Consider the following 16,910-nt stretch of genomic DNA (forward strand, 5'->3'; position numbering starts at 1 on the left):
ATAGATGTGCCCACAGACCCTGCATGAAAACGAGGCTACTTCCTAAAACAACTGATAACTTCTTTTGTTATGGGCCATATTGCACCAAAATGGTACCAAAGTTATAAATCTACGTTGTCGTCATCATGAATGCATGTTTAGTAACTGTGAGTAACAAGATTAGTCAGGTGACTAAGAGAGCATGAAGGTGAGGCTGGTCTTCTAAAATTTCTTTTGACTCTCCTTCAGTGTCTAAAATGCTTAATTGTACTTCATAAGCGGCGTAAATATTTCTTTGAGCTCAAACTGTTCCTTTTCGAGAATTTCAAGAACACCAGAGCGCGGCTGTGATATTTGGATTTGAGATTTGGGACTGGCAGCGTCCTTTTGCGAAACCTAATCGCTCAAAACGTCAGAATCATATTCAATAGCCATTTTCTTCCTTATCACTCGTTACTATCGCCAGAATCGTCGTCTTCATCACTTCGCACATTTTCACATGGCTCTCCACTATCTTCAAAGATCCGTGCAGTTCAGCCCATTCTTTCTACACTAGCAGCGGTTTGTGAAACATCTCTCCTTAGCGCACTTGCACTTCACATGATGAATAATAGCTTGAGGTGCTATGATAGTCATAACTGGAACCCACTGGTATCCATCCAGCGTCCGACCAAAATGTTCTGGTGATGGCAGGGTGGGATTTGCTACTACATCGTTATTCCATATTATGAGTTAATAATGGGCTCCTAAAATTGCTTGTTGAAGAGTAGCCTGGGTTGAAGGTAGCCTCTCCCACTAGGCTTGTTTCTTTCTAAAAAACCACCATCTTAGTTTTGCCACAGATCACATATCCGTCTCGGGGAGACAGGGCTGACACACAAACTTCTCGATTGAAGCCATAATCGCAACTCCAGGAGTCAAATCTGAACCTTCAAAAGCTGAAAGCTTCCCAGCATGCAGCTTTCCCTTCCCCGAAAAACAGCCAGTATTGTCTGCTCCACTTTGAGCATGAAACGCCGGGAGAGCGGCTGCTATTTCGGAGCCTAAGGTGCGAAAAATTGGTCAAAGAATAATTTTTCGATGGTTCCTGCCTGTACCAGTGACAAGAAGAGTGTTCTCCAGTGGTACCTCTGGCTGTAGCATCTACGGCATGTAAAATAATTTGTCTGCCTCCTCTTGATTGCTTAGGATAAAAGAACAATCTTCAGTTATTCCAATGCATTCTGAGTTCCATGCTACAACTACTCGTCTTCCATTTCGCCGGCCATGTGATACGATAATACACCGGATTCCGGCTTTTTTGCTTCTTCGTACGAGTAGTTTCTTTTGGGGAAGATGGCAGATCGTATCTGTCAGAAACCAACGGGATTTCTCCATTTTCGCTGAACTTTTCAAAAATGCGAACGGTTTTTGATCCATTCAGGTTTGTCTCTGGGCACTTAACCTCAGCCATTGCATCAACCGCAGCGACTCTCATTTGGACTTCTGTACTGTGGTCACCAGCGTTGTTGTCATCTTCATTTGGATCCAAGGGCAGTTTCTCTAAAATACCGATAAGGACACTCTTACATGAGCAACAAAGCAATGTTCCGGTTAAGAATAAATGAAAGTCATATATTTGAACTGCGGATAAAGATTTGATTTATAATGCAAACATCGATCTTGGCACCACAGAAAGTTCGTATTGTTGTGCAATTTTGAGTGTTTTTCCAATGCACAGTCTTTACCACCAATTCCTAGATTCTCTAATTAATTTAATTCTGTAAATTTCGGTAAGAATATTTTTTTTATCGTTAGTTTTCTTGTAATTTCAGAAATAGCTCTCCACATAGGCAATAGGTGATGACTGGTACCTCAGATATAAAAACTTTCTATCTGGCCTCGTTCTCGTGTTTTTGAAATTAACGTGACCAACACATCTTGTCGAAAAGGGACAGTTTGAACTCAAAGAGATACGCTGTTTATGAAGTATAACAAAACATTTTGTAATAAAGTTCGGATATAACGCGCGCTGTCATTGATTGAAAGAGCGTGCTCTATAGGAGTTTATATAGTAAGCTCAGTTATGTACGCATTCTGATTGGTTCTCACTTATGATCTATTGAAGGACGAAATAGATGACGTCATCATTGAAACTTTTTTCCGTATATTTGAATTCTTTATTGTATAAAACAAATAGATTCCAAGTTGCCGTGCGTCTGTTCAGTAATAGATTACGGAGGACGTCAAAATGTGGTAAGAACATCAGTGACACACTCGACTGCGCCTCGTGTGCTACTTTTTGTTCTTACCACATTTTGACGTCATCTGTGATCTATTACTGAACAGACGCACGGCAACTTGGAATCAATTTGTTAAATAGAGCATAGAGCTGAGCTAAAGCTGTCACGCCATCTGCCAAATTGTCCTATGTTCGACCTTTTCCGAGACTTCTTTTTAGCTTTTTTCCGATGATTGAAAGTGAAATTTCGGAACGAGCGAGCCGGCAAGTAGCAACAGAAGAACCAATACAGGTTTGTAAACATACCAGGCGCCGTAATTTACGTTATTTAAACGTGAGCAGATACTAAAGTCCTCAAAGGAAAACAAATTAGACATTCCGAGTTTTAAAGATTTTCACACTCGGTTAGATTGCAAGCTTGCGTACGGTAATAAAAATCAAACACATCTAACACTCGTATAGTATAAAAAATTCAGTCTTCAAGAAGTGGGGAGACTACGTGTGTTTCTCCCTACACTTATTTTGTGCTCTGACCGCTTCCTGCGTGCTTTTTAACAGAATGGAGCCCAGTCAAGGCTTCTCTATTTGTTAATTAGACGTTGTAGGAATGTCGAGGGAAATTTTAGAAGACCAACCTCACTTCCATGCTCTCTTAGTCACGCGACTAATCTTGTGACTCAGTCACTAAACATGCAGTTATGATAAAGACAACGTAGATTTATATCTTTGGTGCTACTTGGTGCTTTATGGCCCATAATAAACGAAGTTATAAGTTGTTTTATGAAGTAACCTCATTTTCATGCAGGGTCTGTAGGGGCATTTATAAGACATCCTCTAAAAAGCGTTGGAGCAGGTTGCAAAAGTGGCAACAAGATTTTTCCCGTTATTTAGGGTCCCATTAACATATCTAGTGCAGTGGCTTGCTTTCTGCGCGAAATTCCCTCAGGACTTAAATTATGTACATTTGCGACTGGACTAAATACGTTGCGCTGTGCAATTATTGTTTGTTCCAGTTTTTAAAGATTTCCAAACTCAGTTAATACATCGTCAACATTTAAATTGTTCACGATTGCCTGACATGGAATTGTTCCTTGTATGGTTTTTGAGTGACAGGTCTTGCAGACATATTATTTTCCATGATATGGTGATTGTATTTTCAAACATCTTGATAAGGGTAGCTACTTGGGTTCAATTTTAAGACATATTTTTTAAATGTTATTTTAAAAAATAAAATTAAAAAACTCTGTTAGTGTATAGAGTGGTGTGTTGTTTGCACAAATCAGATTGCTGCTTTAGAGTGTTTATCTTGCACCAATCAGATTGCTGAATTAGGGTAAGTATCTCGCACCAATCAGATTGCCACATCTGTGAATGTATCTCACACCAATCATATCATAGCATTTAGATATCTTGCACAGCCTTTGGGTATTGCTTTCTTGTAAATTATGTCATGGATCAGGGGTCTGTGAACAAAGAATGACATTAACCAGAAAATTTGGGCTCATTTGTTAAGTGTGATGGTTTGTGGCCTTTGTGAGAGCCTCATTAATTAAGGTCAAGATTTATCAGGATAAGAAAAGCTCACATCTAAATTTTTAAGATAAATGTGATTTTCCACTTTTTTACTCCCAATGCACATGCCAAACAGCTCACATTCCACCACATACCATGAAAAGAATGTCCAAAGTCCAATTAGAACTTACCCAATCATTGCACCACATGAACGTTGGGAAATTTTTCATGTGCTTGAATTGTATTCGACTAATCAAATTCCACATTGCCACATTAGACTTTGTTCGATCACATGTCATTTCCTTGTGAATAACCTGCATTTTATCATGTATTCTGACTGCATTGTCCAAGCCCACTGGAAAAAAAATTGACATGGAACTAAATGCTATTGATAGTGAACTTTCTATGCAATTCTCCCTCATTTTGACTTTTTGTTCAAATAAAATTTGCATTTAGCTACCTTGGACTTAACTCAATTGCATGTTAATTCCTTGTAAAACAACCTGCATTTTATCACGTATTCCATACACAGAGGGCAAAGTCCAGAGAGGCAACAGCCAGTCATGCTCTCTCTTAAATGGGAAATAGAGGGCATTGTGCGATGAGACCAAACAACAGCTGCAAAGGAGACAACAGTAAGCATGGCACCGAAGCATTTCATTTTTACTTAGAAGTATGGTATTTAGACAATAATATACATAATATCCATGTGAGTTCAGATAAATTAGGTTTTTTTCTCTGTCTTTCTGCTATATTTTGGTTCTTTTGAAAGTTGTGCCATTTTCGGTTACAAAAATAAAAACATTAAGTACACAAACTGTCCAATCTCAACCCACCCAGCCAAAAAAATAACTCTTGCATGCTACACATGCCTATGTTTCATATAGTGATGTGTTACATACAAAACATATATAACAAGGACTTTCCCTTATTTTCTTTTTAAACTGTTCAACACATGAATCCACTGTCTTCTTACTACAACAGTAACTGTATTCCTCTCTGCATTTCTCAAGAAGTATTTACTTCTTCGCAGTATCCATTGTTTTGTGTTGGTCTGCTTTTTTGTCTTGCAGATTTTGTTTTGTAGCAGTGTCCATTATTTTGTACTTTTGTAATTGTTTCATCATCAGCTCATGTTTATTTGTCATATCCCTTGTTTTCCTTCTTCTTTGATGGTTCTATTGTTTTCTACAATAGTAGCCAAAGTGTTTGAATTCCAATTACTAAATGATTTAATTAGAGAGTTGTGCATTGTTCAGAGGAAGTACTGTACCATTTTGAACTTCATTAATTAATGTGTACCCCCTTCACCTCAAATATATCATTGTTATGTATACTCTGAAAATAACATACTAATCTATCAAGTGATAATGCTTCAAGAAGCACAAGTACCTTGGGGATGGCCTCTACCATGTACATCCCTTGCATGAGAATCATACTTTGAACCCCATATCAACATTACAGTAAATAGAAACACTTTTAACTCCCACAGTTGATATAAAATTGATGTAGTTTTGAGATAATAGTGATTCAAAGGCTCTTTGTAAAGAAGTACAGTACTGATATCCTTCTATTTCAGTCTCCTAATGTACAGTACCAGTGTAACTTTCACTGTATTCTAGTTCATAGTCAGCATCAACCACATTTAATATTGCGAGGTAATTGTTTCTGCATTAACTAGGACTGTCTGGCTAATTGAGACAACCTTGAATACAACTGATTTCCAATATTCATTATTTGAATGAGCATTTGCAGAATTGTTTGTTGTTTTAAATCAAGCAGCACAAACTCATTGCAAAACATTGTTGTTCAGCATTTTGTCCGTATATCAACTCATGACTTCGGCTATATGGTGCTAAATGATCAACATACATCATACATACATACATACATACATACATCAACATGATCAACATGCTATATGGGCTATATGATCAACATACACTAGGCGAAGGCTAGGGTTCTTTTCGATATCTGTGCTCAGCTTAAATTTACAATAATTTGCTACGTGGGTTTGACTCTTGTAAAGGCACACAACCATGTTACCAGAAAATAGTGAGCAATACCGTCTACTTCGAGATTTTAACTTTATTAAAACTTTTACGTATTGTCTCAAAGGATTTAGGATTATGTTTCTAAGCCTTTAATATAACAATACGTTTTCGAAGACTTAGTGTGTACTCGAACAAATACATTTGAAAACAAATTCTCTAACCTTTCTGCTCTTGTTTCTCAGACGTAGTAGAGTTCGTACTGGAATTCTACTTGGTTCAAGATCACGTCTAAAAATACGATGACGCTTCTGAAGATGCTTTTTATCAAGATTAAGATTTGATAGCTCATTTGGTATAATATGATTCTCGATAGGTTCACTCAAATATGTTCGCTCGTAAGTTGATCTCTCGTGAGGCATGCGGACCGACCCGTTCCGAAAATGCTCAACTTCTTTTCGTGTGGTTCTACCGCGAACGGCGTGTTCGTTTTTGCGTGATTTCAGCTCCCTTGAAGTCATGAGCCTTTCAAACAACAACCTCTGCTTAGTGCAGAGGGAGTCACTACATCACGGGCGACGAGTGGGGGAAGAAGAAAAGATGAAAGTACGAGTAGTCAGCGGGGAAACAAATTCCATACTTCATATAGAGACATATCAGTTATAGTTGCGGAAAACAGTAGTGTTGTAATGCCGAAATATTAACAGTATACTTCGCTAAATAAAATGCTAAGCAATTTTCAAAAGTTTTTATGGCATATATATCTTTTACTGCTGTAATAAACAATGGAGGCATCGGAAAAGGAATCTGTGGCATCCGGAACGGCACCAAGAAGAATTATATTTACGTTTTGTAACTTGCTGCATGACGTGCGTGACGAAAAAAGAAAACCAAAACCGTGGTCCCCAAATGAATTCTCCCACCTTGCCACAAAAAGTTTTCAAATTTTTCGCAACTTTACCTGTTCCTATTCGTAAGTCGGGCCAAGCCTCTATGGTCATTGGCCCCCGTATAGCCGCTAACTATGGCTTATAAATACAGATGTTTGGTGTTAAATTGTAAAACTCCCCGAAGAAGTCTAAGACAGTAAGACGAAACGCGTCGGAGAATAAAGAAATTTTACAACTACTGTTCGCAGAGTGCTGCTCACCAGTTTAGTTTAAAGATTTTGTTTAAAAATTTTGTGCGATAGCTGTGGTCAGTTTTTCCTGAAGGGACAGAGACACCAACAAAACATTTCACCTGCCGTTCGGTTCGAAAGTTAAGTTTTCATCTCGACTGAGTTCATTTGTTAAATTAAATAGGGAAAAAAAACACTTCGAACGGAAAAAAGAATTATTTTAACGTCTGGATCTTTTGAAAAAGGTCTCCTAAACGAGTGGCCCTGATTATAAACATTTAAGCATGGTAAACACATTAGCTGCCTTAACTTGGCTGTTCTTGACGCTCAGTGTTTTCCTACATGCCTTTTTCACGGAAAATGAGGGGATTGAATATATATAATAAACACTAAAAGAACTACAGCTGATGGAAATTTTAAATTTCTTATCTAAAGGCTGTGGATACAAACTTATTAATGACTCTAAAGATACAAAAATCTAGAACGAAATTTTTTAGAGTTGCTTAGCTTTTCATTTTTCCGGAATCGAAAGTCGCGATTGCAAAATTTAAGTGAAAAGCAAACCAGCTGTGATTAAAGCTTTAAACAAGTCAAGATAATTTTTTTTCGTCATACAACAAGTTACATATCGTAAATTTCATTTTTTTATGCCTTTCCTGGTGTCACCGATGCCTTTCCCGATGCTTCCGTTGGTAAATATAGCAGTAAAAATATTGTTCCAGTCAAAGTGTTTGGAAAATTGCTAAACTTTTTAAGTAGCGAAGTTTAACCTGGTAACATTTTGGCTTTACAACACGACTGTATTTTGCAAGTTACAAAACGTAAATGTAATTCTTCTTAGTCCTTTTACCGAATGCCACCGATGCCTCCATTGTTTATTACAGCAGTAAAAGATATATGTGTCATCAACACTTTTCGAAAATTGCTAAATATTTTATTTAGCGACGTATACTGTTTCACATTTCGGCTTTACAACACTATTGTTTTCTGGAACTACAACTGATGTGTCTCTATATGATGGATTGAATTTGTTTCCCCGCTGACCACTCGTATTTCGGTCTTTTCTTCTTCCCCCGCCCGTCGCCCGTGATGTAGCAACTCCCTGGGTAGTACTTGGTGTAAGACTGCCCAAAATGTCCCGGGCCACCGCCCATACTATTAGTACTGTAGTAGGACCTATGGTACCCGCAGGAGTTGTGTAGTACCTGTGGTAGCTGTAGTACCTGTAGTAGCTGTACTAGTAGATGTAGTACCTGTAGTGGCTGTAGTAGCTGTAGTAACCCTGTAGTACCTGTAGAACCTGTAGTAGCTGTAGTAGCTGTAGTAGCTGTAGTAGCTGTAGTAGCTGTAGTACCTGTAGTACCTGTAGTAGCTGTAGTAGTAGTTGTAGTACCTGTAGTACCTGTAGTAGCTGTAGTAGCTGTAGTAGCTGTAGTACCTGTAGTAGCTGTAGTAGCTGTAGTACGTGTAGTACCTGTAGTACGTGTAGTAGCTGTAGTACCTGTAGTAGCTGTAGTAGCTGTAGTAGCTATAGTAGCTGTAGTACGTGTAGTAGCCGTAGTACCTGTGGTAGCTGTAGTACCTGTAGTAGGTGTAGTACTTGTAGTACCTATAGTATCTGTAGTGTCTGTAGTAGGTGTAGTAGGTGTAGTAGGTGTAGTAGCTGTAGTACCTGTAGTAGTAGTAGCTGTAGTAGCTGTAGTACCTGTAGTACCTGTAGTACCTATAGTACCTGTAGTACCTGTAGTAGGTGTAGTAGGTGTAGTACCTGTAGTATCTGTAGTGTCTGTAGTAGGTGTAGTAGCTGTAGTAGCTGTAGGAGCTGTAGTACCTGTAGTAGTAGTAGCTGTAGTACCTGTAGTACCTGTAGTACCTGTAGTACCTGTAGTACCTGTAGAACCTATAGTACCTGTAGTACCTGTAGTAGCTGTAGTAGGTGTAGTAGATGTAGTACCTGTAGAAGCTGTAGTACCTGTAGTACCTGTAGTAGCTGTAGTAGTAGTTGTAGTACCTGTAGTACCTGTAGTACCTGTAGTACCTGTAGTACCTGTAGTACCTGTAGTACCTGTAGTAGCTGTAGTACATGTAGTACCTGTAGTACGTGTAGTAGCTGTAGTACCTGTAGTACCTGTAGTAGCTGTAGTAGCTATAGTAGCTGTAGTACGTGTAGTAGCCGTAGTACCTGTGGTAGCTGTAGTACCTGTAGTAGGTGTAGTACTTGTAGTACCTATAGTATCTGTAGTGTCTGTAGTAGCTGTAGTACCTTTAGTACCCGTAGTAGCTGTAGTAGTTGTAGTACCTGTAGTAACTGTAGTAGTTGTTGTACCTGTAGTAACTGTAGTACCTGTAGTACCTGTAGTACCTGTAGTACCTGTAGTACGTGTAGTGGCTGTAGTAGCTGTAGTAGCTGTAGTAGCTGTAGTAGCTGTAGTAGCCGTAGTACCTGTAGTAGCTGTAGTACCTATAGTACCTATAGTACATGTAGTACCTGTAGTAGGTGTAGTGGGTGTAGTACCTGTAGTATCTGTAGTGTCTGTAGTAGGTCTAGTAGCTGTAGTAGCTGTAGTACCTGTAGTAGTTGTAGTACCTGTAGTAGGTGTAGTACCTGTAGCAGGTGTAGTACCTGTAGCAGGTGTAGTAGCTGTAGTATCTGTAGTAGGTGTAGTAGCTGTAGTAGCTGTAGTAGGTGTAGTACCTGTAGTCCCATTAGTATCTGTAGTACGTGTAGTAGGTGTAGTAGCTGTAGTAGGTTTAATAGGTGTAGTACCTGTAGTATCTGTAGCAGTTGTAGTAGCTGTGGTATCTGGAGTACCTGTAGCAGCCTTAGTAGGGGCGTCCAGTGGTGTAAGGAATTGTAAAGATTCCTTTCTACCTTGCAACAAATTTTCCAAGCATTTAGATCGACTAGTCTCACTTTAGTCAATCGATCAAACTTGGATAATTATTAGGCGTAAGGCAGTGAAACCGAGTCCATACTCAAAGGGATTGATATAAACTAATGGGCGAGAGAATATATAGAATATAAAGGTAGGTATGTGAGTCCTGAATGGAACCTTCTACAAAGTACAAAAGACGATTTGCACAAGCTTATGAAAGGAACGTCAAGGTTCACACACATTTGATGAAGTTAGTGATATATAGGAATATTTTCTAGCTTTTATATTTTTTTACGCGTCCTATCTTGTTCTTACGACTGTGATGTCCCATTCTCAATTGCACAAAATTGACCCGGCGAGGCTACCAGGGGCACCCAAGGACAATTTTCTGCTAAATATCTGTTCGGAGAAGCAAATATTGCCAAGAATTTTCTTTTGCTTGAGGAAGACTAAAAATTCCTAGATGGACCTTTCATTCATTTACAATTTTCGATGCTTTATACCTAATAAATTCCCTACCAATTCTGATTTTTAATGTTTCAAAATCAGTTCCCAGGTTACAATATTTTTGTTAAAAAATGGTCACCTAAAGTTTTTTTTGGATTCTAAGATGTGATGGAGAGAGGTCACCAGAAAAATACTCACTTGCGTAAATCGTTAAATTGCAACTAAAATTTTCGCAAAAGTAACACTGAAACCTTTGTAATTGTGAAAACTGACTTAAGTTCCTCTAGGATGACCGGTCAGACCGGGAGGGCTTTCCATAAGTTGCTCGAGATTTTCCAAAAAGTTTCACATTATTTCTCAAACAACTGCTCAAAAGTTGCCAAAAACAATCAAAAGTTGCTTATTGCAACAAAACTTACTCAAACGGTTGCTCAAAAACAAAATCTTTGTTTGGTCTGAAGTTATGAAAATATGCAAATTGTACAAACAAAAGTAAGATTTCTTAGAATTTTCGTGCAATTTTTTCAGCGCAACCAGCGTTGCTTAATAACTTTTTCCGGAGTTAAAATCACGAAGGAAATGTAATGAGCCAAAAACATTCCTTAATGACCTTCTTCACCCGAGACACTCGAGTCAGTCGAGTGAGAATCTGCGTCAATCATTCGCTGACTGACCTTGCGCCCTTCATGTGCCTCAGGGGAGGAGTATTTGTCTCCTTTTTTTACTGGTAATTCGCAAATTGTCTACAAAACATTGTGAAATATGGAACAAAGGCTAATTCAAACACTATGATAAAGTTCTAGAGAAATCTTAATCCAAAAGCCAATAGTTGCAATAAAGGAAAGATGTTGTTCCAAATACGAGAAGTTGCCAAAAAGTTGCCTGCTTGTGGAAATCTCTAATGACCTAAACGATAACAATTTTGTAGTGCCGCTTAGAATACATTTCTAGGGTGCAGAAAAGAAAACTCTGGACTGCGTAAAAAGTGATTCCAACATACTTTAAAGGAGACAGTCTTTGGGTGCCCCTGAGGCTTTAACCCTTTACTATGTGACATCACGGCACTGTGAAGCGAGTCCGGAAACGTAGTTGGAAAACGATATATTCACCTTCCCCACCCCCTTCTCGCGACTTTAAGACGACCGAGTGTGACTGACTGGAAAAAGCCAACAGAGAGACTTGTATTCAAATGTAAAAAACTTTTATTGCCACATTAATCGATAACAAGAGCTAATGATAACTAATGATCAGATACTTTTCTTAAAAATTGAAATTATTCTTATTGAAGTCTCTACCTAACTAATGGGAAACTCATAAGTTTCTCGAGCTAACCGCTGCTCTATTTCGCAGAATCTTTTTTTTTTTTCTTGTCTTTGCCATGCTATTACTCAAAACAATTCTTTCAACAATCTGTCATTTTAAGGCACATCAAGAATGTAAATCAAGACGAACATTCTAGAAATTAAAGAAATGTTTGCCAATAAAACATAACAAAGTTATCTATACAAACAATAAAAGAACTATGTGATAAGCCTAAAAACGTTAATGACGATAGAATAATACCTTTTCAATGAATTTATCTTTTCTTCTGTTCGCAGAATTGAATCTTGAAACAAATTTTGGTAAGGGTAAATTGAACAAAATTCTGTGAGGCTACTTGAGCCTGTCACGATATAATCTATTGATTTTAAAATACTGAAGAGCTCTGGGAAGGTTTAGAACTTGAGCTCCGAAGTTTCATTTTCCCATCAGTTCTTTATTCATTTATTTATGTTTACAATAGTTCTAGGCGCATGAACGATTTTCAACGAGTTCTCTGCACGGATAGCTAGGCAACTATCCGCTCAAAGACTAAATATTAGGCTCCATTCACACCAAAGCTTGAAGAGTCCTTAAACATGTTTAAAACGGTTTGTGACTGTTTAGTGCACTTTTATCATTTTCAAAATTTTGCAACGATTACGCAACGTCTTGAATTCAATTCAATTAAATCCGTGTAGAACCCTGTGTTCCTTTTTAACCTAGGGATTTTACTTATTAAACATGTCTATTTGGTGTGAATGGTTCATTTGTTACGTATGTGAGTTAGTCTCTTCCTTTTCTTTTTTTGGGTAATTGGGAAGAAAAATGGCTTAGGTTGTCACTCAGCTTCTCTACTTCTGTTTTCCCTGCAAGAAAGAAGGAATACAAATTGTTTTCATGGAAGGTTGCACAATTTAAATTAATCCGATGTTTGAAAAGTATTATTAGAGCAGTATTAAGTCAAGGTTGCTTTATGGGGAGATCCAATGTCATAGGAATGGACCTCTGTTCAGTTTATTTATAGTACAATAGCTGAGCATTAATATATTAACTTGCCTCTCTTCCTAGGTTCCAGCCGTCGTGTGGCCCCTGGTTCCTCTCCAACCCCATCATCAATGCCTCTTCCATCCTCCTTGTCCCCGCATTCGTGTCTTTCTTCGCCATTTCCTTTTGCACTGTTCTCGTCGCTGCCTTCTTCAGGTACATCTGCATCAGTTTTTCCTTTGATCTCTTTGTTATTAGCACTTTCGCTCTCTTCGCTAGTTAATTCTCCTTCGCTATTACTGGTACTTTCTCCTGCGCTCTTTTCACTACTTTCTGCGTCGTTCTCGTCGCTACTTTCTCCGCTCTCTTCGCCACCACTGCCTCCTTTCTTCCCATCTGTACTGGCGCCTTCTCCGACATCATTGCTGAATACTTCTACTACTTCTCCTGACCCTGTGAAAAAAAAGTTATTTTTTTAACTTCAGAAAAAGTTACAGTGCGATTACACACTTTAGTCTGTTAGTCACACCGAATTGTTGATAGTAACAAAATTTAGCACTACTGTCCGTATGAAGCAGGCTACTAAGGAAAAACGTCACATAAACATCCTTGATCAATATAGATATACAAAGGAACAAAACTGAAGCATGAAAAGCCTTTAAAAAAAATTGAAACTTGTGCAATAGGGTTCAAATACAAAAAGAAACACAACGGTTACCAAAACCGAACACCTCACGCTATCTGAAACGCCTAATTTTTAATCATAAAGTTCAATTAATTCCTAGAAATCTGTTATTAAGATATTTACGGCGCAGAAACATGTCTCTAGTTGGTTCGTTTACTGTCAGGTGACCAGCCAATTGCACTTTTTCCCAATATGTATACTAGGGAGCGGATATTCTGAATTTTATCAAAAACGGTACCTTGATAATTTTTTTTAAAGAAATATTAGGTGCTTTCAAGAGCCATATATACAGCCCATTATGGCTCTTTCCCCAAATTTTAAAATTGTAATTTTTGAAACGACTACAACTTTAATATCATCCTTTTCAAATATCAGCTAATGCTAATTTCTGCTGTGAAATGGTGCCGGCATGCTCATGAAAGGCAAACCAAGTCTAAGAAAATAATCACATTTAGCGCCTTTATGAACTTTGTCAGAGAAGAAGCAGAACTTGCAAATGACCCCATCTTCTCACCTGATGCCCTGAAAGCGGAACGCAAGAAGACTGGTACCCAGCCGAAGTGGGGATGGAAGAACAAGTCAAAGAAGAAGGACGATAGTAATTTGAGTGCCAATTCACTCGCGACATCAGGTACTCCACACCCTAGCGATCTTGCCTCGTCGACAAAACCATTTGCAGATCAAACAGATCAGGCCTGCCCCCTTTGCAACGGTCAGCTAATGCCCACGACTGCAACTTTTTAGTGGTCACTTGAGGTCTTTAAATTTATTTCCTCTCGCGGAATATACGTCTAGATTATCAATTGCGGATCAATTTTTTTTTGGCGTAAACTTAACTGGTTTATATCAAAAAATAACAATTCTTAATATATAAATCAAAACACTTCTACATAACGTAATGTCATAATCATGTTTGAAAATAGCTATCATTGTGTAACCTTCTCCTGGTTTCTTTAAAGCTGAAAAAGAAGACAAAAAAAAAGATTTATCGGAGACTTCTTTTGTGGGAATTGCACTTCCTCTCTGTTATCTCGAGCCATCGCCCCTGACTGGTACCCCCTTATATGTGCCGCCCAAAGGGTAGGGTTTTTGCACCGGTTTGGTCCGAAAACGGCAATAGACTTTGTCCATTAGAAAGAAAGAGAAAAGTACCAATTAAGATTTAGGTTTTTTTCCTGTTCCAATCCAAGTAATGATGACATAATTTCTAAGCCGCCATGTATGAAAACAGGTGTAAAAACATGACAGTTTTGGTCTGGAATAGAGTCAGGGATTTTGATAACCAGGAGGCGCCCCCGCCTCCCTCCCCTCTGCCAATAATTCCCAGGAGTACTCCCCGGCACTGTTCAACTGGCGAAGAGGTAAGCAGAATGAATTTTATCTCTATGATAATAGTATGTTTTAAAGTCAATACCCTTTTCTCTACAGTAGCTTTCCTTCTCACCTTTCATTATGATGTCCAAACTTTCCTTATCGAACGCTGATTGGTATAGGTAGGTGACTCTTGTGTTCTTTCCTCTAACTTTACGGCATTGGCTTTTTCCAATCTTTGCCCTTTTTAAGTGATTTATGATTCAATGTTAGTAATGCAGTTATTTTTTTTTGGTTCATTATTGGTGTTGTTTGTTTTACATTTCGATTGTAATAGGTATGCTTTTGCAATACTGTACAATGATGCAGCCATGCAAAACTATTACTATACTACACCTACCACACGTATTACAAATACTACAGATACTACAGGTAGTACACATGCTACAGGTACTACACCTACTACAGATACTACCGATACTACACCTACTACAGCAACTACAGCTTCTACAGGTACTACATCTACTACACCTACTACAGGTACTACAGGTACTACAGGTACTACAGGTACTACAGGTACTACAGGTACTATAGGTTCTACAGGTACTACAGGTACTACAGGTACTACAGGTACTACTACTACAGGTACTACAGCTATTACAGCTACTACAGCTACTACAGCTACTACAGACACTACAGATACTACAGGTACTACACCTACTACACCTACTACAGGTACTACAGGTACTATAGGTACTACAGGTACTACAGGTACTACAGGTACTATAGGTACTACAGGTACTACAGGTACTACAGGTACTACAGCTACTACAGGTACTACAGCTACTACAGCTACTACTACTACAGGTACTACAGCTACTACACCTACTACACCTACTACACCTACTACAGACACTACAGATTCTATAGGTACTACAAGTACTACACCTACTACAGGTACTACAGCTACCACAGGTACTACGGCTACTACACGTACTACAGCTACTATAGCTACTACAGCTACTACAGGTACTACAGGTACTACAGCTACTACACGTACTACAGGTACTACATGTACTACAGCTACTACAGCTACTACAGGTACTACAGGTACTACAACTACTACTACAGGTACTACAGGTACTACAGCTTCTACAGGTACTACATCTACTACACCTACTACAGCTACTACAGGTACTACAGGTACTATAGGTTCTACAAGTACTACAGGTACTACAGGCACTACAGGTACTACAGCTACTACAGCTACTACAGCTACTACTACTACAGGTACTACAGCTACTACAGCTACTACAGCTACTACACCTACTACAGACACTACAGATACTACAGGTACTACACCTACTACACCTACTACAGGTACTACAGGTACTATAGGTACTACAGGTACTACAGCTACTACAACTACTACAGCTACTACAGCTACTACTACTACAGGTACTACAGCTACTACAGCTACTACACCTACTACACCTACTACAGACACTACAGATACTATAGGTACTACAAGTACTACACCTACTACAGGTACTACAGCTACCACAGGTACTACGGCTACTACACGTACTACAGCTACTATAGCTACTACAGCTACTACAGGTACTACAGGTACTACAGGTACTACACGTACTACAGGTACTACACGTACTACAGCTACTACAGCTACTACAGGTACTACAGCTACTACAGCTACTACAGGTACTACAGCTACTACAACTACTACTACAGCTACTACAGGTACTACAGGTACTACAGCTACTACAGGTACTACAGCTACTACAGCTACTACAGCTACTACAGCTACTACAGCTACTACAGGTTCTACAGGTACTACAGGGTTACTACAGCTACTACAGCCACTACAGGTACTACATCTACTAGTACAGCTACTACAGGTACTACAGCTACCACAGGTACTACACAACTCCTGCGGGTACCATAGGTCTTACTACAGTACTAATAGTATGGGCGGTGGCCCGGGACATTTTGGGTAGTCTTACACCAAGTACTACCCAACTCCCTAGTGCAGAGCGCTGAGCGACCGCACAGATGCCCTACTCTACGCATGCGCTTTATAAACCAGACGATCCATCGACAGTGATTCTTTCTCGGGAGCCGACGAGTAGAGGTAGAGGGAAGAAAGAGAAAGGTTGTGCAAGGTGTGTGCAAATTTTGACCTTAGATAACTAGATTGGCACTTTACCCCCTACCCCACGCATATGAAAGGTATGACTTTGATAAAACGTGTGTTGTGCCATAAAGGCCACCTGTAGGGATCCATTAAAGTGAAAAGATAGCTCATGTCTATCCTTTGTTTGGTTAAGTTTTGCACTGATTCTTTACTTAAAAGTCTTAGTCCTTCTGTTGTAACCATGTCAGTTGAAGGTGCAATGGAAACGTAGATGAATGTGAACTGCATTGCTGAATCTTCAAAATCTCTGATAACAATTAAAAGAGCAAA

The 16,910-nt window shown here is 38.9% G+C and overlaps 3 protein-coding genes and 1 long non-coding RNA gene across 4 annotated transcripts; 2 read left to right on the forward strand and 2 right to left on the reverse strand.

Annotated features, from left to right (window-relative positions):
- Positions 1-2,240: 2,240 nt before the first annotated feature.
- LOC149035434 (uncharacterized) lies at positions 2,241-6,249 on the forward strand. Its single transcript, XR_016182451.1, has 2 exons — positions 2,241-2,492; positions 4,245-6,249. It is a non-coding gene; the product is annotated as an uncharacterized LOC149035434 (long non-coding RNA).
- Positions 4,352-6,255, reverse strand: LOC113680365 (uncharacterized). Its single transcript, XM_089192049.1, has 2 exons — positions 5,928-6,255; positions 4,352-4,900 (listed from the first exon to the last, which is right to left on the reverse strand). The coding sequence occupies exons 1-2, from the start codon at positions 6,222-6,224 to the stop codon at positions 4,850-4,852; spliced, it is 348 nt and encodes a 115-aa protein (XP_089048175.1). The 5' UTR covers positions 6,225-6,255; the 3' UTR covers positions 4,352-4,849.
- Positions 6,256-11,330: 5,075 nt separating this feature from the next.
- On the reverse strand, positions 11,331-14,701 carry LOC149035435 (uncharacterized). Its single transcript, XM_089192052.1, has 4 exons — positions 14,562-14,701; positions 14,056-14,076; positions 12,505-12,885; positions 11,331-12,314 (listed from the first exon to the last, which is right to left on the reverse strand). The coding sequence occupies exons 1-4, from the start codon at positions 14,566-14,568 to the stop codon at positions 12,232-12,234; spliced, it is 492 nt and encodes a 163-aa protein (XP_089048178.1). The 5' UTR covers positions 14,569-14,701; the 3' UTR covers positions 11,331-12,231.
- Positions 14,702-14,868: 167 nt separating this feature from the next.
- Positions 14,869-16,851, forward strand: LOC113684608 (uncharacterized). Its single transcript, XM_089191284.1, has 3 exons — positions 14,869-15,199; positions 15,263-16,213; positions 16,800-16,851. Exons 2-3 carry the CDS (start codon positions 15,501-15,503, stop codon positions 16,849-16,851), a joined length of 765 nt encoding a protein of 254 aa, XP_089047410.1. The 5' UTR covers positions 14,869-15,199; positions 15,263-15,500.
- Positions 16,852-16,910: the final 59 nt, after the last annotated feature.

Source organism: Pocillopora damicornis, chromosome 13, assembly GCF_964200805.1.
Source record: "Pocillopora damicornis chromosome 13, jaPocDami1.2, whole genome shotgun sequence".
Taxonomy (NCBI): domain Eukaryota; kingdom Metazoa; phylum Cnidaria; class Anthozoa; order Scleractinia; family Pocilloporidae; genus Pocillopora; species Pocillopora damicornis.